This window comes from Dendropsophus ebraccatus, chromosome 1 (assembly GCF_027789765.1).
Source record: "Dendropsophus ebraccatus isolate aDenEbr1 chromosome 1, aDenEbr1.pat, whole genome shotgun sequence".
Classification (NCBI taxonomy): domain Eukaryota; kingdom Metazoa; phylum Chordata; class Amphibia; order Anura; family Hylidae; genus Dendropsophus; species Dendropsophus ebraccatus.
In genome coordinates, this window is record NC_091454.1 from 25,420,379 (window position 1) to 25,442,582 (window position 22,204).

Here is a 22,204-nt window from a genome sequence, read left to right on the forward strand (position 1 = left end):
CCATATACCATGCTTGCCGGCTTCTACGCTCCACAGAGTATTCCCATCCAGACACCTGATGCACAGTAAGTTTTACAGATTCTATTCCTCTATATTGTATTCTGTATTGTCTTGCTGTATGATCTATTTGTTGTCTATTTATTATCTACTCACTGGCTTGGTATCAAATAGTCTAGAAATCAATATTCATTGTCACCTATTATGGATTGTGCTGAATAATTCATGAATCCTGAGGGAATGGAGGCCGAAATGAAAGCACATGGGGGTCTAGAAAACATCAGGAATCTCCTTTGACAATGTATGCCCTTAGTCCTTCTTCTGGACTTATTTTTGTTCAAGGCGGCAGATACCAGGTGAATTTTTTGAAGTTTAAGAAAACTGAACCAAAACGAATTTAAGAATAGATGAACGCTGATACCTTTAGAGTTAGTGACATTATCCCTGGTGGTCTAGGGTGGAAGAGGAGGTTAATGTCTGCTTCAATTATGGTTTATGGTGGTGGTTAGTAAGTTAGTTTATTTTCGTCTGGTTTAAATTGTGTATCCCTGCTGGTCTAGAATTCTGGCATCCCTGGTGGTCTAGGGTAATAAAAGGGTTTATGTCAATTTCCCCAGTGGTCTAAGGTAGTGGTGGGGTTAATGCCTGCTTTCATGACGGTCTTTGGTAGTAAATGGATTAAAACCAGCTTTCAAGGCAATTGGAGAGGTAAAATTCTGCATCCTTCACCTGGGGGTCTAGGATTATAGAATTACAGTTTTCATGGTGGTCTAGAGTAGTGGAGGATTAATACCTGGTTCAGCCATGCTCCTGAGTAGTGCAGGGATCAATGCTAGCTTTCCTGACAGTATGGAGAAGTATAGGTGTTAAAATCAAGTTTCCTGGTGGTCTAGAGTAGTGGAAAGACTAATATTAATTTCCCTGGTGGTTTGATGTAGTGGAGGAGTTGCAGAATGCCTGTTTTAATAATGGTCTAAAGTAGTCTAAATGGTAGTAAAGGGATTAATGCCGGCTTCTTAGGAACTGAAGAGGTTAATTACGACATCCCTGGTGGTCTAGGTTTGTAGAATTCCAGTTTCTCTAGTGGGCTAGGTTAGTGGAGGATTAGTAACTGGTTTACTCATGGTCCAGAGTTGTATGGGGATCAATGCTGGTTTTCCTATTGGTCTAGGGTAGTGGAAGGGTTAATATCAATTTCCCTGGTGGTCCAAGGTAGTGGAGGGTTTAAAGCCTGCTTTCATGATGATCTTTGGTAGTAAAGGGATTAATACCTGCTTCACTTTCGATCCAGGCCACTGGAAGGGTTAAATTCTGTATCCCTGGTGATTTAGGTTTTTAGATTTCCATTTCCCCTGGTGGGCTAGGGTATTGAATGAAGAATTAATATCTGGTTGACCCATGGTCCAGAGTGGCACAGGGACAAATGTCAGCTTTCCTGATGTCCTGAAGTGGCTTATATGTTAATTCCAACTTCCCTGGTGGTCTAGGGTTGTGGAGGATTTATATATTTGTTGCTATAGGCAAATTACTCTACTTATTCATACAAAAAATGCATAAAAGCAGGTATTGTATTCGAGAGGACACCAAGAGCGCTGCAGTGACAGCTGTTTCCTGCCTATCTATAGGCAGGAAACAGCTGTCGCTGCAGCGCTCTTGGCGTCCTCTCGAAAACCTGCTTTTATGCATATTTTGTATGAATAAATAAAGATACCAAGAAGACTTCTAATGGTGAGTGCCATGTCTTTATTGCTTTCTACGACATATAATACGATACCAAATAGAGTGGATGCCAACAAGTAAAGCAGAAGATATCCAGTGTCAGGTTGTGTAAAGTTTGGTACACAGAGTGTTAATTCTGTAGTTCAGAGCTGCAGGGACTCTGCATGTGGTTTTACCCCTCTTATTAAAGGGGTACTCCAGCATAAACCTTTTGTAATCAAGGCAACTGGTGTCAGAAAGTTATACAGATTTGTAATTCACTTCTATTTAAAAATCTCAAGTTTTCCGGTACTTATCAGCTGCTGTATGTCCTGCAGGAAATGTTGTTTTCTTTTCAGTCTGACAGAGTGCTCTCTGTTGTCAAACTTTTTATAGTTGTTTCTTTAACTTTTCTTCCACCAAAGAAAATATTCTGCCCTCTTTTCAGGGCCGGTTTTAGACGGAGTTTGGCCCAGGACAAAAAGGAAAATGCGACACCAAATGTTAAGATATTGTAGTGATAGCTTAGTCACATTTAGTCAGTACAGAAACGTGGCGTGCCACAAAAGGTCGTTTTTTACCCTAGTGCTCTGGTGCACGAGTGACGTCATTCATTCGCTTGTAGAGCAGGGAGGGAGAGCAGATACCAGAAGACTGCAGCGCTGTAGCCGTGTAGCAGGTAAGGCTGATGCCTACATAAGGTAGGGGGCTAACTACTAAGGAGGACATACCCAAAAGAGCATGCTATCTACTGGGGTGGGATGAGGACGCTGACTAACTGAGATTACCTACAGGGGGGTGCCTATGGGGGGGCTAACTACCAGGGGGACGCCTACTGTAAAGGGATTACCAGGGGGATGCCTACTGTGAAGGGATTACCAGGGGGGATGCCTACACGGGAGATATTACCTACTGGGGTGGGATAACCAATAGGGGGATGACTACATACTGGGGGGTGGTAGCTACATAAAAGGATACTACCTCCTTAGGAGGATACCTTCACAGAGAGGCTTAAATACCATATTGATGCATGGGGGGCCTAACTACTATATGGAAACAGAGGGACATAGCTACTATACTGGGGCACAGAATGCCTAACTACTATATGGAGGCACGGGGAACATATCTATTATGTGAGGATACAGATTGGAGCCTTTCTACTATATAGAGGTGGGTCTGAGTACTGGGCATCCAGCCCAAATTCTACATAGGAGCACAAAGTAGGCACTATGGGTCATGCTGGAGCCAAGAGCCAAAAATGTTTGACTGGCAGTTACTGCGGGGACAAGGTATCACTGGGAGAAGTCTTCATAGTGGTCGGGCTAGATGGAGAAGAAAGGGAAAACTGAGCAACTCCAATCAGACAAGATGCCCCCTGTGAGTCACTGAATGTAACTGCACTGTTATTACTCAAAGAGGGTCATCCAGAATTAGCACAAAATTACCACTTTTCAAAAACAGCATCACACTGGTTGTGTGCAGTATTAAAATCCGGCTTCATTTACTTCAGTGAAGCTGCAGTACCACAAACAAACTAAGGACAGGAGTTGTGCTTTTTTTGGAAGAGAGCAGCCATGTTTTTCTAATCCTGGAAAATCCCTTTAATTTTTACATGGTTATATATATGAAACATAGAAAGCCATTTACACTGCTCTCAATCCTTATTCACTATGAGTAATGTAGCACAATATTGCCTTGTTAATTCGGAAAGCATTGTCATCTGCTGAGGTTCCATATGGGTAATGTAATGGTTTGGGGGCCCACTTAGACTCACTCGTTCCCCCCTAGGCTGAACCCCTAGCTACCTGTTTGAAAAAACACATACACATGTACTAATTCACCACCGAGTTTGCCCCCCTAATGCTTTCCCTGCCTCTCGTACCCGATGCCAACAAAAGGGACCAGGTCAACAATTTGCTGACTGTCGCTGCTTATTACAAGCGGAGGCGAGACCTGCAGCACATTCCCAAAGAAAGGAGATTATCAGATTTGAGAAATGCATAGCAAAGTTTGAATAGTTCTTTAGTATTTTGCAGGACTGGGCTGGCATCTTAAGAGGCTTTAACCCTTTCTTTCCTGCCCCTTCTTTCATTGGTTCCCAGCAGCTAGTTGGATATCATGCGGGGAGCGGGTACATTGGAAGCTTGTGTGTAGTATCATTGTAGTCGTGGCACGGTGGATTATGTAACGTTGTGCCACGATTCTTTGCTGGTGAAGGGTTAAAATATTAGAAAGGCTTAAACGGAGGGGGAACGGCTTTTTGGAATTAATTTAGTAATACTTTCCCAGAGGAACAGATCAGCAGCATTGGCACATGGTGCGAGTAGAACGCTAAGGTAAGTGTTTCTCCTTTGAATTTATCATGTAATGATGTAAATGGGAATAATAAACAATAACCAACCATGGGGCCCTATTACAAAAGTGGGGCCCCTTTAACATGGCTCCATTCACTTCTGCATTGCGGCCTGAGTTTATAGGAGAAGTCACAACCCTCTGCTGTATTACTTGTACTGTGGCTACCAATGGTACCAAATAGACTACATTGACTAACTATGGGTTCTGTTATTTTAAAAGGAAGACTAGTCCTGCATGAATTACTATTATTCTGGTCAAATCTGGAGTTCCAGCTCAAATGTGTATGTGGTGACCCAGGAAGGTGTTACTGTAACACTGCCGCGCTTTGTCACGGGGCTCAAAGTATATGCCTTACCCAAATCCCAACACATGCTTGTTAAAGGTATAGTCCCTGTGTCCATGCGGTGTGAGGGTGCAAGGTAAAGGAATCCCCAGATAAACTTAAACAGGATGAAACATTTACTGAAGTTTTCTCAAAGGTGCAGTATAACAAAATTACCCCATACCCTGTATGCAAGTTGCAAAATACAGTAGCTTGAGAGTTGTCAGGAAATATCCTCTTAACCCAAAGGGCACTGCTTTCAGCAGGAATACTTGACATAGAGGTTTAAGTAGTTTAGGCAAAGTCCTTTTAGAGGTGACTAGTAGGAATAGGATTGTGACTTAAAATTTATGGAGGCTACCATGAGGTGGGGGTTCCATCCACATAGTACTGTGCTCAGAAGGAGGGGCTCTAATCACTGTGAAAAACCTATACTCACAGCTTGTAGAATCTGTCTTTTGCTGGTCAAGGGCACCAAGTGACACAATACAGGGATGCAGGCCCCACTTAAGGGTGAGCCAGCCAGAGAGTAAGTCAGCTTTAGTTGCTTGAACACCATTAACCCATTACACTTTCCCCTTCATCTGTGCTTTGCACTAGAAGAAAATACAGAGAGAGACTTAGTGGCCAAAATGCAGTATTACCAAACTTTATCCACAGAATACCCAATATATGTCAACCTTCAGTGCCGACCCACATATACACAGAACAAGCAGCGGCACATGGGTTATGGGACACTGCTTGTGTTCACAATATATTCAGTGTGCACATTCATCCGCTGAAAGAAGCTGCTAAATGTCTTCACAGATCCCCTATAGGTGGAGGTAAAAAGAAAAAACCTTCCTATTGTATGCACCAGTCAGGGTCAGGTATATGTCAGTATAATTTTTGTTTTTGTTGTACATGAAAGCTTTGTGCTTTGCTAACCTTTAGATGGCTCCACATGGCTCTTCCTCTATGGCTAAAGATGTCCATACACCTTTGACTAAAGTTGGTTGAATCCTTTGATGGGTTCGACTGACTGTCTAAAGTCTATGGCAACTGTCCGACTCTCCCTCATCAGATGATATTGAAAGAGACAAGAGTCGATTTTTAACCACCCAACCCTATTGTTCTGGAAGAGATAAGCTGCCAGAGTAATATGGCAACTGCTGAACATTCATGTTTATGGGGAGGTTGAGAAAGACAACTGCCTCACCAACACTTATGGGCACTTTGAGGCTACCTAAATCCCCACCTTAGGACAGGCCTTCCACTCCAGGTCTCAAACACCCTTTCTCCAGCATTGGACCGGCTCGGGTTTATTTACTCTGAACTTGCTGACTCCACATATGTGGTGAGCCCCCGGTGTGGTGTTATATTGGAGGAGCGGAGCGGCCTTGGGTTGAGACTCTCACGGCATCCTCCTCTCTACTACGCTACCTCAGTACAACCTTATCAACTCTACTACATCCTACTCAGAATTTATCGAGCAGATCTGGTGGTTTTACGTCTCAGTATTTATTGGAACTTTTGTATTACCTGTTGCACATTTGCAGATAGTAATGCAAGTTAACGTTATCAACGAAGTCTGGGATTATTCACTGCACACCTGCACAGCACTTACACCGCAACCTTGGGACATTTCCCCTCTCTGTGGGTGGAGGGTCCTACTACTATTCGGGAGGGTCATTACACCGCTCTGGTCACCTGTGACAAAATTATCCCAAGAGACCCGGCAGCAACCCGACAGGACACAGACCACAGGGGAAAAGGGTACAACCGGCCTTACACCTTAAAAGCAGGCGTGCCATCCCACCTGTGTGCCCACAGGCACTGGCGTCACTTGACAAAACCCTCCTCCAGGGGCTCTCCACATATTGACCTTGAATTATTCTTTACACCACCTTATGCCCACTAGACTCGGCTGAACCTTCCTAGAGGGTGACACAGACCCCAGACCTTGTTACCTTGAATAAGCGGAATGTTGAGGGTTCCCTGCTGACACCCGCGCTGCGAGATAGAGTTCCTTAGCTTATTGCAACTTTGCTCTATCCGGATCAGTTCCTAGTTCTTTGGCTTATGTTGTGGATACTGTACTGCTCTGTTATTTCTCCTAGTCCATGGCGGGGGTTGAGGTTGTCTCTGGCTTGTCCTTTCCTAAGAGGGGTTTAACAGTGCATAGTGCTGTGTGACGTTACTAGTAAGAAAGTTGAAAGTGGTGTACTGTCTTGCTTCCTACCCATACGAGGTTCTAGCTAAGACTGAGCTTTGAGGGTACGGGGACCTGGCAGAGGGCCAGGGCCCAGATAGGACCACTGTGGAGAGCTATCTAGCTTGCATCTTTCCTCCACAATGCCCAACACGGAAAGACCTTTTTTGCAATTCCTCCACCCATGTGACTTACTTCCCTAGCGTAACTAACATGCGCTGTGAGTGGGTGAACAGTGCAACAGGAGAAATAAGGAGAGAGGTGATAGGAGAGAAGAACAACAGATTCCTACTAGTCTGCAGAATCAGGCGACATATAAACAAACCATAACCCTATATAACATATATACAATACAGCGACATCTAGTGGCAAAACTTTAGTACTACTTTCATCACCACAATAGTACGATAAGTACAGATAAGTACAGTACTGGCCGGATGATCTTTAGGGCCGCAGAGTTCTGATGCGGGCACATCTGTGCGCGCCTGCATCAGAACTCTCCACTGCACACTATGGAGTGTGCGTCTGGAGCCGCTTGTTCCACAGTGTACACTAACAGGGTTTGCGGCGGACATGTCAGTTGCCGCTAGGGATCCCAGCCAGAGCGTATACTATGTGTATACGCTCCGGCCAGGATCCCATAGACAGAAAGGTAACATATATTTTTGTAATAACCACGGCTGTTGTTGCAATGTGCAACAACGGCAGTAGTTTTACAAAAATATACGTAGTGTGAACATAGCCTAAAGGTGTATAAGAACCTGTAGACAGTGTAAATGTTGACCACAATGCACCAGATCTATCACAGTGCCTCAGGCTATTTGACTTTTTACTCCTTATAACCAGTCTACTACAAGTTCCCCTGTCTGTTCTTATATTGTCTTGACTACCCACAAAGCATTGCTTTCAATGGGAATTTCTTACAGCAAAGGAGGAAAAGCAAAACAAAGGTTAAATATACAATTCTTCTGGAATATTGTAATGATCCATTGAAAAAGTTACTTACTTTTGGGTCACAACCTTTAGCACATATTGTAATCCCCCCTGTGTGCCCCTTGTGCATAACCTCAATGGTCTCTGCAGTCTACTTAATATTCTGCTCTGGTCCTGCAGTTGGAGAAGAAACAACAATGTTATTAGGACAGTACGCTCCTTGCTTACAAATCTAACCGATTCTATGAGAAAACACTGAAACTTTTCCATTACATGGAAAGTACTGTAAGAATATTCAAGTTCATTCAAGGACAGTGGGGCAAACAATGGTTTAAAGCTCCTGGGTCCCAGGGCCCAATAGATAGTTATGTCTCTGTAGCAGAGGGAACTAGGGTCCAGGTGTAACTGCTACCTCTGCACTTCTACAGATATATCCATTATAGCGCCAACGTTTTACAGTAGGTGGACCAAACAGCCTATGGTCTATGGCTGTATCCATGTTTTCCCAGACTCCTTACGGCTGCATCCAACTTCTTCAGCCACTGGTAATCAAATGCTGAATTATTGGACTTAAAGAGGACCTGTCACCCCCCGTGCCGGGGTGACAGGCTCCCGACCCCCGTTAGAGCCCCCTATACTCACCTAATCCCGCCGGGTCCCACTTCTGGATCCGGTCAGGTGACGAAGATCTCAGCCGCTGCAGCCCGGCGTGCGTGCTCCTCAGATGAGTCCAACACCCATAGAGAATGACAGGAGAGTCCAGCGCTCCGTCATTCTCTATGGGTCTTGGACTCATCTCTCAGCGCGCGTGCTGGGCTTAGGGATTAGGTGAGTATAGGGTGCTCTAACGGGGGGTCGGGAGCCGGTCACCCCGGCACTGGGGTTACAGGTTCCCTTTAAAGGGGTTATCCAGCGCTACAAAAACATGGCCACTTTCCCCCCCTCTCTTGTCACCGTTTGGGTGGGGTTTTGAAACTCAGTTCCATTGAAGTAAACTGAACTGGAGACAAGAGTAGGGGGAAAAGTGGCCATGTTTTTGTAGCGCTGGATAACCCCTTTAAGCACGCTCGGGTTGCGCTCATGTATAGTCCCCATACACTTTAGACTAAAGTTAGCCAAACTTACCGACTTTGATGGCTTCAAGTGACTGCCTAAAATGTTTGGGGTGCATTGTGCTTCTCCCCCTGGGGGGGGGGGGGGAATATCTTGTATTCCAAGACAAAAAGTGCTGCTAGAGGAGTTTGGCTGCTTATCCCTCCACCGGAAAGCATGCAGAGTGCAGGAGAAGACCGGTTGTGTGGACAAGTAATGTATTAACTGTTTGGGCAAGGGCTGCATGGACATTGTTAACGATGTCCATGCAGCCCTTGATAAAAGATGTTGAGCGTGTAATAGGCTCAGTAAATGAACTACTTTGGTGCTCATTTACAACATTGATTTGGCCTTCTTTGTCTTTGTCTCCGAAATGGACCAACCAAGACTGGTGCCCCTACTCCCTAAGGCCCCTATAGAAGTTACATGGTCAGCCCAGTCTTTAATACTATTTTGCTGTGTTATATTACATAGTGGAAAACTAATAGACTCCACAATGACTCACGATAAGTGGGATCCATCAGGAATCTGTAAAGGATTACAATATTAGAGGGAAAGAATAAGTTTATTGGAAAAACTATGTAAGGAGAAGGAGGCCCTGTTGGACGCCTCTAGCCCGGATACAACTTGAGATAGGGTTGGGTATGGAGGATACAGGTTCGGTACGGCATCCAGCAGCACATTTGCTCTTGGATGTTACAGCTGGACCTGTAGATCCTGCACAGTCATAGGTTACCAAAGCCAATGGCATCATGAGCTGTCCATATTATGCGTGAAAGCAGTTAGTTTGGATGACTTTTATATAATGTGTGTAGAGAGGTTTTTATGGGTTTTAGGGACCAAGGCGAAGAAGAAACCTGTGCATATAATTTTTTTCTTATACTTTTTCTTTACTCTACAAAGTCCAGAACATTATATATACAAGGCAAATAAGTTCAGTATATTATATTATAGGACGGCTTCAATGCTAATACCGCACCATCTATACCTGTTCCTTCTAGATGCCGTCCTGTGATGCTGTACATTATTTCTACCAAAGCCTAACAAGAACTAAAAAAATCAATTTGGAAGGCGCACAAGGAACTGGCCTATGCCGGTGTCTGACATCCGTGGACCTGGTGGCACTGGGAGTAGGAAGCACCTTAGGGGCCGGAGTTTACGTCCTAGCCGGAGAGGTGGCGAAGGTGGACTCGGGTCCGAGCATCATCTTATCGTTCTTGATTGCGGCTTTGGCCTCAGTGCTCGCTGGACTGTGCTACGCCGAGTTTGGTGCCCGGGTACCTCTGACTGGATCTGCCTATTTATACAGCTATGTGACTGTCGGAGAGCTCTGGGCTTTCATCACAGGGTGGAACCTGATACTTTCCTATGTCATAGGTAAGGACTATATTGTCTCCATGTGTTCTCAGCAAATAATAAATCATTGCTTATGGGTTGTACATAAATATTGCTGGGATCACTCAGAACTGCTCTTAGATAGAGATCGCTTCTCAACACTGCAGTTCTGTAATGATCACATCTCAGCACTCCTGTCGTGTACAGATCACTTCTCATCACTCCTGTTATGTAGAGATCACTTCTCAGCAGTCATGTTCTGTATAGATCAGTCCTCAGGACTGCTGTTCTGTAGAGATCATTTCTCAGCAGTCCTGTTCTGTAGCGATCACTTCTCAGCACTCCTCCTCTTCTGTACAGATCACTTCTCAGCACTCCTCCTGTTCTGTACAGATCACTTCTCAGCACTCCTCCTCTTCTGTAGAGATCACTTCTCAGCACTCCTCCTCTTCTGTAGAGATCACTTCTCAGCACTCCTCCTCTTCTGTACAGATCATTTCTCAGCACTCCTCCTCTTCTGTAGAGATCATTTCTCAGCACTCCTCCTCTTCTGTAGAGATCACTTCTCAGCACTCCTCCTCTTCTGTAGAGATCACTTCTCAGCACTCCTCCTCTTCTGTAGAGATCACTTCTCAGCACTCCTCCTGTTCTGTACAGATCACTTCTCAGCACTCCTCCTCTTCTGTAGAGATCATTTCTCAGCACTCCTCCTCTTCTGTAGAGATCACTTCTCAGCACTCCTCCTCTTCTGTACAGATCATTTCTCAGCACTCCTCCTCTTCTGTAGAGATCACTTCTCAGCACTCCTCCTCTTCTGTAGAGATCACTTCTCAGCACTCCTCCTCTTCTGTACAGATCACTTCTCAGCACTCCTCCTGTTCTGTACAGATCACTTCTCAGCACTCCTCCTCTTCTGTAGAGATCATTTCTCAGCACTCCTCCTCTTCTGTAGAGATCACTTCTCAGCACTCCTCCTGTTCTGTAGAGATCACTTCTCAGCACTCCTCCTCTTCTGTACAGATCATTTCTCAGCACTCCTCCTCTTCTGTAGAGATCACTTCTCAGCACTCCTCCTGTTCTGTAGAGATCACTTCTCAGCACTCCTCCTCTTCTGTAGAGATCACTTCTCAGCACTCCTCCTCTTCTGTAGAGATCACTTCTCAGCACTCCTCCTCTTCTGTAGAGATCACTTCTCAGCACTCCTCCTCTTCTGTAGAGATCACTTCTCAGCACTCCTCCTCTTCTGTAGAGATCACTTCTCAGCACTCCTCTTGTTCTGTAGAGATCACTTCTCAGTACTCCTCCTCTTCTGTACAGATCACTTCTCAGCACTCCTCCTCTTCTGTAGAGATCACTTCTCAGCACTCCTCCTCTTCTGTAGAGATCACTTCTCAGCACTCCTCTTGTTCTGTAGAGATCACTTCTCAGTACTCCTCCTCTTCTGTACAGATCACTTCTCAGCACTCCTCCTCTTCTGTAGAGATCACTTCTCAGCACTCCTCCTCTTCTGTAGAGATCACTTCTCAGCACTCCTCTTGTTCTGTACAGATCACTTCTCAGTACTCCTCCTCTTCTGTACAGATCACTTCTCAGCACTCCTCCTCTTCTGTACAAATCACTTCTCAGCACTCCTCCTCTTCTGTACAGATCACTTCTCAGCACTCCTCCTGTTCTGTAGAGATCACTTCTCAGCGCTCCTACTGCTCTGTAGAGATCACTTCTCAGCACTCCTCCTGCTCTGTAGAGATCACTTCTCAGCACTCCTCCTCTTCTGTACCGATCACTTCTCAGCACTCCTCCTGTTCTGTAGAGATCACTTCTCAGCACTCCTCCTCTTCTGTAGAGATCACTTCTCAGCGCTCCTACTTTTCTGTACAGATCACTTCTCAGCACTCCTACTTTTCTGTAGAGATCACTTCTCAGCACTGCTCCTGTTCTGTACAGATCACTTCTCAGCACTCCTCCTCTTCTGTACAGATAACTTCTCAGCACTCCTACTTTTCTGTAGAGATCACTTCTCAGCACTCCTACTTTTCTGTAGAGATCACTTCTCAGCACTTCTCCTGTTTCGTAGAGATCACTTCTCAGCATTGCTGTTCTGTCGAAATCACTCATCATCACAGCCAGGATTACAATGTAGGATAAGACCTCTATCATTAGGCAGATAACACAGGATTTAGTACTGAGAATAAAGCATGCCCACAACACTCCATCATAGATCTCAATGAGTCACCTCCAGGTTACAGGTTCTTATGGTCCATGTGGCTGCTGCTATGAATATCTCTGAATCCTATTAGCATTTGCAGTTTTTCCTAACCACCATGTATTGTCTTGTAGGAACTTCCAGTGTTGCCCGGGCTTGGAGCGCTACATTTGATGAGCTTGTTGGAAAGGAAATCGGAAAGTTTTTCAGCAGTACGATGCCTATGGATTTGCCAGGGCTGGCAGAATACCCTGATATTTTCGCTGTGTGTCTCATACTCATTATCTCAGGTATTAAAGGGATTCTATGACTGTACCAGTTTATTGGTGAACACCATAGATTATCTTGTGACAATGGGTCTCTTAATGGCAGGATATATTAGGGGGCATGTGAACAGTCAGTTCTTGAGGTTGATGTGTAGGAAGCATGGACAAGCATAAGGATCTGAGTGACTGTTAACACTTGCATTGATGAGCTTGTTGAGCAAAGAGTAGCCTTTCTGGTCCAACCCCGCATTACAACTATGGCAAAAAGTGGTCAAAACAGTTACAACTGGCTATGCTACCAGGGGGTCAGAACACACAGGGTATTGCAGCTTACTCTTTATGGGGTTGTGTAGCCACTATAAGAACCTATGATGGACATGTGGGCATGAGAACCTCCATATTCCCCAAATCTTGTTTCGATTGCACGAGGATGGGATGTACTAGAAAAATAGGTCATAAGGCCTCCCAATTTAGGGTCCTTTTACATGACCCTATCTACGGCCGTCAGCGGCTACAAACGAGCCAATCAGTGAGATCTGCACTTCTTTGCAGTGCCTTTAGAAGGCTTGACCAATTGCGTGACCGAGCCACACAATTGATTACTGTATCGTTCGTGCGGCCAGTTAAACGTATTGCTATTGGCCGCACATTCTCTGTTTATACAGAGATGTGCGGCTGGTAAATTTTACCGTCCTCACAAAAAATGTGATCAGCCAACAAGCAGGTGTTTTCACGCTACCTGGCTGATCGCTGACACTTTTACATGGGTTTATTGGTTTCTAGCAACACTCCTAGCCAATAATTGTCCTGTGCAAAAGGGTCTTTACAGGACGTAAAGGATCTGCTGTTACTTTCTTTGTGAAAGATAGCACGGGACACCTTTAAAGGTCCCTGGCGTCCATGTCTGATAGGTCTGGCAACATAATGGGGACCTACTAATATAACCGATAAGTGTGTACATAGTGTGTAGATAGATAGATAGAATCGGATAGCGAGTGGCACTATTGGAAATGCGAATGGGTGCCAGTGAATGTAGTCCAGACCACGAACCTTCAATGTAGATATGCAAGATGATCCACGGCACTCCGGTTAAGTGAAAAAACCTCCAAATTTATTCAAAGTGAATGGATTACATGATGCAAAACACGACGTTTCGGCGGTACACCCGCCATTTTCAAGTGTTACACAGGAGGTGGATGCTGATTGGACTTAATCACTATTATTGGACTATAGGTCCCTTACTTTGATGGGGTTTTCTTGAACCAATCACCATGGATGATGAACAATCAAACTATCCTATCACTATGCAGTAGTTACGTATTTAATGATGTCATGAAGTTCACTTGTTTGCACTTGAAAATGGCGGGTGTACCGCCGAAACGTCATGTTTTGCTGTGTTGCACCATGTAATCCATTCACTTTAAATAAATTTGGAATTTTTTTCACTTAACCGGAGTGCCGTGGATCATCTTGCATATCTAGATAGATAGATAGATAGATAGATATGCTCTAGATGTGATATATACTGTATCTTTATCCATTCCAGGTCTTCTTTCATTTGGCGTGAAGGAGTCGACCACAGTGAATAAAATTTTCACCACCATCAACATGATTGTCTTGGTGTTTGTTATAGTGAGCGGATGTGTTAAGGGTGACCTGAGAAACTGGAAGATTACACAGGACGAGCTAGATGCAGCCATTCAGAGCCTGAGGTATTTGTTATGTTGTATCTGGGCTGATATGAGCCATTCTATGTAATATCACATATATTCCGTACCGATACCAAGAGTGTTGCTATCATTAATTCTTGACATAAGTCATTGACGGGAAATTCAGCTTATACAGACAACTCTTTTGAAGGCCTTCAGATATCACACGGCACCCATACCCATGATGCAGTATGGACTCCACACTGACGAGGGGCAAATACCCCGAAACGGCTGTCTGTGGATGGAAGCCTGCCTTGGCAAGCCCTTGTCATGATCGCAATACTCATACCTTGAGTTAGACATTGACAAAAAGGGGCCACCCTGGTGTTTTCCTATTTATGTTCCAATACTCGCAACCGAGTGGGACTTAAGGGGCTTTTTATCAGGGTGGTGTGGTGCTCTCCCCATCATGGAGGCCCCCCGTGGCAACAGGCTAGAGATATCTGGCTATCCCGTGTTTTGAGACTCGCAACCGAGACTCCACGGACTCATGTTTTCCATGATGCTTTGTAATTGTTCGGCCATCTTATACTCATAGGAGGAGATTTATCAAACGTGGTGTAAAGTGAAACTGGCTCAGTTGCCCCTAGCAACCAATCAGATTCCACCTTTAATTTTCCAAAGAGTCTGTGAGGAATGAAAAGTGGAATCTGATTGGTTGCTAGGAGTCACTTTACACCATGTTTGATAAATCTCCCCCATAGTTTTTACCTATAGTAAGTAGCACTCTATAACTTCCATCTAACATGACTTTATTGAGAGATTTTTTTTAACCATCATACCAACAGTAACCATTCTGCAGGTGGCAACACAACCGGCATGTATGGAGTTGGTGGTTTCATGCCATTCGGTTTTAGTGGGACTTTGGCTGGGGCAGCTACTTGTTTCTATGCCTTTGTCGGGTTTGACTGCATTGCCACCACAGGTATGTATAAGCCAGGCCTTAAAATAAGAACCATGTAAGGAAACCATGTCTTGTATGTGAAGGACGATATTATTTAATTGAGTCTATTTTCAGGAGAGGAGGTAAAAAACCCGCAGAGAGCTATACCTCTGGGCATTGTGGTATCCCTGTCCATTTGCTTCCTGGCTTACTTTGGAGTATCTGCCTCCCTCACGCTCATGATGCCATATTACCTCCTGGATTCCCGGAGTCCACTGCCAGCTGCTTTCGAATATGTTGGATGGAACGTGGCCAAATACATTGTAGCTGTTGGTTCCTTGTGTGCGCTGACAACAAGGTAACAGTTTTTATTGGCTTTTTCAGCACTTACACATACAGCATTAGTGCAAAGTAACTACCCTGTGGGTCAATGTTCAACCCATAAAAGAGCCCCCTGACATGATTAGGGATTATCAGTCAAAGCAGAATCCAAGGGTTTCAGGGTTCTTGCTTCTCATTTGCTCAAGGAAGCTTATAGGTTTGGCTGGTGAGGGGCCTCACATATAGCTCTCAGGTAAGAACCCTGAAACAGATGCCTACACCTGGATGTCACATCATTTTAGATGATTTTGGTTTGGTTTTGTCATTTTTGAAGGATCTTTTATGGGTCAGACATTGACTTGTAAGCTCCAATAGGTGGTAGTAGAGAGGTTTTATTCCTTCTAGAATGTGGGTTATTGGCATACTCTTCTCCCTTGTTTTACTGCCTGGCCTGTAAGACTCCCTGTACATATACCCAGTCTTATCACATACAATATATTGGAATAAGATGGTTCTAAAATGTGATATGTTGAAAGAAATGTCAACTTAATGTGCTCCCTTTGTACCATGCCCTGTGTTCTACTCTTTCTAGTTTGTAAATGATACTCGTATAATAGCCTTCTAGGGTCTATTTTCCCAATGCCTCGGATTCTTTTTGCCATGGCTAGAGATGGACTAATCTTTCAGCCATTGTCTCGGGTTAGCAGCCGGCAGAGTCCAGTGATCGCCACCATGACATCTGGAGTAGTGGCAGGTATGACTTCTGTTCTATAGGAATTATTTAGGATGAAAAATTACCTCATGATGTGTCTGTGCATGATATCAATGAAACCAAGGAAAGTCTAATTCATTGTGCAATAAACAGTGGTTTTAAATACAGATCTTAAAGGGGTTATCCAGTGCTACAAAAACATTGCCACTTTTCTACCTCTTTTGTCTCCAGATTGGGTGGGGTTTTAAACTCCGTTCCATTGAAGTAAATGGAGCTTAATTGCAAACCGCACCTGAAGTGGGGACAAGATAGGGGGGAAAGTGGCCATGTTTTTGTAGCGCTGGATAACCCCTTTAAATACCATCCTTATATATCTCTAACCCAGTAATGATAAGAGGCAGAGGGGGCGGCATTCCACAGTAATTGCATAACATCTCCATAACACACCTCTCAATCTGAGGAAGGGGTCAGATGCCAAAATGCGTTGTTTGTTTCCCATAGACCACCAGGTATATAAGGATAAACCCTATAGACCACCATGGATTTAGAGATAAGCCCCTTTAATACTGCTGTCGACCACCAATATAGAGATATGAACAGGGGCATAGGTAGAAAGGATTGGGCCCCATAGCAAACTTTTGATTGGGCCACTCTCGCCCCATCCCACTGTAGGTAATCCCCCTTTGTGTTATCCCTCCACCCAGTAGATAGCATATGTTAGGCATCTCCCCTGGTATCCCCCTTGTAGATAGTTTCCCCAAAATAGGCATCTCCCCTAATATCCTACCCCCAGTACATTGTGTCTCCCATGGTAGATGTCTTTCATGGTAGGCATCTTCCTTGGCCCTATGATAACAGCTCAGGAGGCCCAGTATATTGCAGGGTTGGCAGGCCCTGTAGCAGCAGCTTTGGCTGCTATGGTGGTAGTTACACCCCTGGACATGCCCCTTTTTACTAAATTGATTAAAGGAATCTTAGTCATCATCCGAGAGATGGGTACAATCAACACCGTGATGGGTGTCCCCAAGACATGTATACAAGCTTCTTTCTTCCTTGGATCTGCCTCAGCTTTTTATACCCATAAAACAATGGCTTACACACCCTAGTGGTGCATAAACTGTGTATACACAGAAATAGTCTATTTCATCTTCTACCATAGGGTGACCAGCTCCAAGGCTTAAGAATGTAGACAAAGAAACAACCTTAAAATGATAACTAGGCTCCAATGAAGACCAACTTAAGACAATGAACAACCTTCTAACAAGATGATAAAAGGTTTCAATGACTACTAAATGTTTGTTAAAAATAACCTGTCACCCCCCCTGGTGGAGACCCTTATACTTACCCCGTGCACAAAGTCCCACTCCCGTTGCCGAGATATCACCGCCGGAAGCCCAGCGCGCGCTCATCAGAGATGAGTCCGACGCTCATAGAGAATAAATGGAGCCTTCATTCTCTATGAGTGTCGGATCTCGTATGGGCGTGCGCTGGGCTTCCGTCAGCGATATCTCGGCAATGGGAGCGGATCCAGGAGCGGGACTTTGTGCATGGGGTAAGTATAAGGGTCTCCACTGGGGGGTTGGCTGGGCTCTGCCCCGGCACGGGGGGGGACAGGTTCCCTTTTAATAAGCCACTAGCAGAGCGGGTGGTGACAGCAATCTATGCTCACTGTGGAAAGTCTGTCACACTTTTCTATAGTATCAGGCAGCCCCCCTCTGGGGACTGTAAGGATATACTGTACACTATGCAGGGCTTGCTCAGAGCAGGCTCCAAGAACTCCAAGGCTTAGGCAACCCTGCAGTTCCCAACACGAATGTTGGTGGCAGTTCAGGAGTCCATGTTGTTTCTCAACAGAAGTTGAGTAGTACAGTTAAAAGTATACATTTCTACAAAGTAGTATAACTTTATAAAAGCAACGTTTTAATTAAAAGAAAAAACTCCAGAATACTCATTACATTAATAGATATATGGTTAATGATTAAAATATTAATAAAAATGTTATATCCTACCTCACAGCTATCATGGCGTTCCTCTTTGATCTGAAAGCCTTGGTGGATATGATGTCTATTGGAACCTTGCTGGCCTATACCTTAGTGTCTTCTTGTGTCCTGTTATTGAGGTAAAGTAATAAACTATAGATATGTTTTATGGTGCGTTTACACGTAACGATTATCGTGCAAATTTTCGCGATAACGATCGAATTCGAACGATAATCGTACGTGTAAATGCAGCGAACGAGAAATCGTTCATTTTGATCTTACAACATGTTCTCAAACCGTCGTTCGCAAAAAAATTGCAGATCATTCCGTGTAAACAGTCGTTCGCCGATTTAACCAATGTGTGAGATAGGCTTAACCCTTAGGGGACACAGCCAGTTTTCATTTTTGCATTTTCGTTTTTCCCTCCTCGTGTATATAAGGCCATAGCGCCTGCATTTTTCCACCTAGAGACCCAAATGAGCCCTTATTTTTTGCGCAACTAATTGTACTTTGCTATGGCAGATGTAATTTTTGCCTAAAATGTGCCGGGAAACCAGAAAAAAATTATATGTGTGGTGAAATTGAAAAAAAAAATGTTTTTTTTTTATTTGGGGGGGGGGGGGGGGGGGGGGTGGTTTTTACTATGTTCGCCCTGAGGTAAAACTGACTCGTTATATATGTTCCTTAAGTTGTTACGATTACAACGATATGTAACATGTATAACTTTTTTTTTATTTGATGGCTTGTAAAAAATTAAAACCTTTTAAAGAAAATATATGTTCCTTAAAATCGCTCCATTCCCAGGCTTATAGCGCTTTTATCCTTTGGTCTCTGGGTCTGTGTCAGGTGTCATTTTTTGCGCCATGATGTGATCTTTCTATCGGTACCTTGATTGCGCATATATGACTTTTTGATCGCTTTTTATTACAATTATTCTGGATTTGATGCGACCAAAAATGCGCAATTTTGCACGTTGGGATTTTTTTGCGCTGACGCCGTTTACCGTGTGAGATCAGGAATGTGATTAATTAATAGTTCGGGCGATTACGCACGCGGCGATAGCAAACATGTTTGTTTATTAATTTATTTATTTATTTTTATTTATAAAATGGGGAAAGGGGGGTGATTCAGACTTTTATTAGGGGAGGGGATTTTGTGTTATTAAAAATACATTTTTGTTTTACTTTATACATATACTAGAAGCCCCCCTGGGGGACTTCTAGTATATGCACTCTGATCTCTCATAGAGATCCATGCAGTATAGTTATACTGCATGAATCCATGAGATCGGTGTTCTATTGCTTTTGGCTGCTGCAGCCAAAAGTAATAGAATGCCGAGCCGGGATCAGCGCCATTACGGAGCAGACCCCGGCCCGGTATGGATGCAGGGATCGCCCCCCCGCAATCGCGCCGCAGGGGGGCGATCCCCCCACTAGACCACCATGGATGTATAACAGCAAGTATTTAGAAGCAGCTGTCAACTTTGACAGCTGCTTCTAAGTACTTAATTAGCGGGCACGGCGATCGGACCGTGCCCGCTAATAGCCGCGAGCCCAGGCTACATGCGGCACCCGGGATCGCGGCAGTTCAGAGGGGGGTCACGCGGCGACCCCCCTCTGAACTCCCATAGCGGCACGAGGACGTTTAATAACGTCCTGGTGCAGCTATGGGTTAAACGATCGCAAAACGAATTTTCCGTACGATGTATCGTTCCATCTAAACGCTGATCGTTATGAAAAAAAAAAACGTTACTCCGACATCGTTAATCGTACGATCGGGCCAATTATCGTTTCGTGTAAACGCAGCATTATCCTATAAGCATTTACTTTGTTTATTAAAGGGGTTATCCAGCGCTACAAAAACATGGCCACATTTCCCCCTACTGTTGTCTTCAGTTCAGGTGCAGTTTGCAATTAAGCTCCATTTACTTCAATGGAACTGAGTTTCAAAACCCCACCCATACTGGAGACAACAGTAGGGGGAAAGTGGCCATTTTTTTTGTAGCGCTGGATAACCCCTTTAAGTTTTAATTCTGTAATTTCAGGTACCAAATACAAGCCGAAATTAGTCTGACGACCAATGGAAACGTCCAGGAACCTAATGGTAACACAGTTCAGACGACCAGACCAGCACGTTCTTCTATACTGGTGACAAGGAGCGTGCTAGCCCTAAGTTAGTATCTTTTCTGCCATTATTATAGATTAATATAGGTCAAAGTGACTCATGGACTAGAATGCTTAAAAAAAATTGACATGTCATAGAGAACTCTTAGACCTCAACTAATTACTAGAACAAACCAGGAGGAGTGAGAAGTCCTCTGGCTGTGTGCCCCTTGACCAAGATGGACTCATAATGCAATTCTATAGGACAGAGAGAAGCACTCAGCCACACACTTCACTCTCTGCTCCTTCTAGCAACCTGTTGAGGTGGGAACACAAAACTTTTTACTGTCTCTAGAGGCTTAATCCAAACCTTTAATTCTTAAATTAATAAATTTTGGGATCAATTCCTTACACTTGTTTTGTCTACGAGATTGAGCAGTGTAAGACCCCATTAACATAGTTATGTCATGTGAACATAAATTTGGATTGCCTCACCCATTTTCTGTGGTAAGAAACAAGTAAAATTTGGCAAAAGTTACTACAGAAACATTTTTTTTTATTTCCCCAGCAATTCTAATCTGCATAGCAAGTGTGGCGGCGACGGCGGGATCGCAGTATCTGCTGTCTGGTACAGTTTGGTATATCGTTCTGCTTGCTCTGGCTCTCTTTGGAATAGCAGCACTCACCATCTTCATCTGGAGACAGCCGCAGAGTCAGAGTAAAGCAGACTTTATGGTACGTTATAGGTCACAATGTGCATTCAAGTCTAAAGGCAAAATGCAATGTTAATTCACCATCTTGGCAAAAATAGTGGTTTTATCATAATTATAAAAACCAACACATGGAACTCCACATTTACACTCTCCAATGTAGTTGGATGCATGAAGGTACCCTCTAAATGACCCTAATATGACTGAAAGCATCATAGAGAGCTATTATAATTGGAGTCATTAGACCTACATTCAGGCCCGGTCTTAGAGCCTTATTAGACATCCTGATCTCGTAGATCATACTAGGTTCAAGCATCAGGAATCCCTTTGTTAAGATCACATCCCCATTACAGGGGTAGATGTGCGGCCAACTAGCACTATGGGGGAGATTTATTAAACTGGTGTAAAGTAGAACTGGCAAACAGATTCCATCGGTCATTTTCCAAGGAATCTATGAAGAATGAAAAGTGGAATCTGGTTGCTAGGGGTAACTGTGGCAGTTCTACTTTACACCCCTTTGATAAGTCCCCCCCCCCCCCCCTAATCTATCTACTACTCTTTCAGGGTAATGCTTTGTAACTATTGGGCTACCAAGATTTTAGCAACGATTGGTGACAAACCTACATTTCAATGTTCTATCCATGGATATCATGTACAACATGCCATTTGTTTTTCTGTAGGTTCCATGTTTGCCATTTCTACCAGTACTGAGCATCTTTGTTAATATATACCTGATGGTCCAACTAAGTGCTGACACTTGGCTTCGATACGCTGTCTGGATGGTGCTTGGTAAGCTGAAAAGCCTTTAACCCCACAATGAAAATAACTTATAGGCAGTGTTGAGCAGATCCGTCAAAATGTTTGGGTCCGGCAATGTTATCCAAACCCTTGGCATTTGATTACCTAAGCTTGCAGAAATTGGATGATGCCCTAGGGCTGCCAGAAAAATATGGATACAGCCAATACAGGCGGAAATACAGCAGTATTTTGATTACAGCTGCAAATAGCACCCATACAAAAATACAGTAGAAAAGTTGTGTGAACATAGCCTTAAAGTAAAAATGTACTGTATATCTAGTATAATTTAGACCCTCTTCAGGAAGTGTACATAGCACTTCTCTTATCCTTTCTTTGGGTGTGAGTTTTGCAGCTCGATTCCATTAACGTGAATGGAGTTAACCATATCCCACACAATAGTAATTGCCTACTATGAGTTTCTAATCTCTTTCACAGGTTTCCTTATATACTTTGGCTATGGCATCCACCACAGCGTTGAGAGGTTAAACATGCCAATTACAGTCACGCAGAGGACTGAAGCCAACATGGAAGAGATGGGATCAAAAGCTCAGTTCTTTGATGTTCGGCTTTAGTTAACCACCGTATCACCCGACAGAAG

General features: G+C 44.0%; 1 protein-coding gene across 1 annotated transcript; it reads left to right on the top strand.

Annotated features, from left to right (window-relative positions):
* The first annotated feature begins 15 nt into the window (after nucleotides 1–15).
* LOC138775279 (cationic amino acid transporter 2-like) lies at nucleotides 16–22,178 on the top strand. Its single transcript, XM_069955901.1, has 12 exons — nucleotides 16–65; nucleotides 9,590–9,965; nucleotides 12,261–12,416; nucleotides 13,939–14,104; nucleotides 14,890–15,026; nucleotides 15,120–15,342; nucleotides 15,923–16,059; nucleotides 18,034–18,136; nucleotides 20,041–20,168; nucleotides 20,667–20,833; nucleotides 21,489–21,597; nucleotides 22,042–22,178. The coding sequence occupies exons 2-12, from the start codon at nucleotides 9,590–9,592 to the stop codon at nucleotides 22,176–22,178; spliced, it is 1,839 nt and encodes a 612-aa protein (XP_069812002.1). The 5' UTR covers nucleotides 16–65.
* Nucleotides 22,179–22,204: the final 26 nt, after the last annotated feature.

Coding starts and splice junctions, on each gene's coding strand:
- LOC138775279 (XM_069955901.1), top strand. CDS start 9,590: ATGCCGTCCTGTGATGCTGTACATTATTTCTACCAAAGCCTAACAAGA. Junction 9,966..12,260: donor GATACTTTCCTATGTCATAG/GTAAGGACTATA, acceptor ATTGTCTTGTAG/GAACTTCCAGTGTTGCCCGG. Junction 14,105..14,889: donor GCAGCCATTCAGAGCCTGAG/GTATTTGTTATG, acceptor TCATACCAACAG/TAACCATTCTGCAGGTGGCA.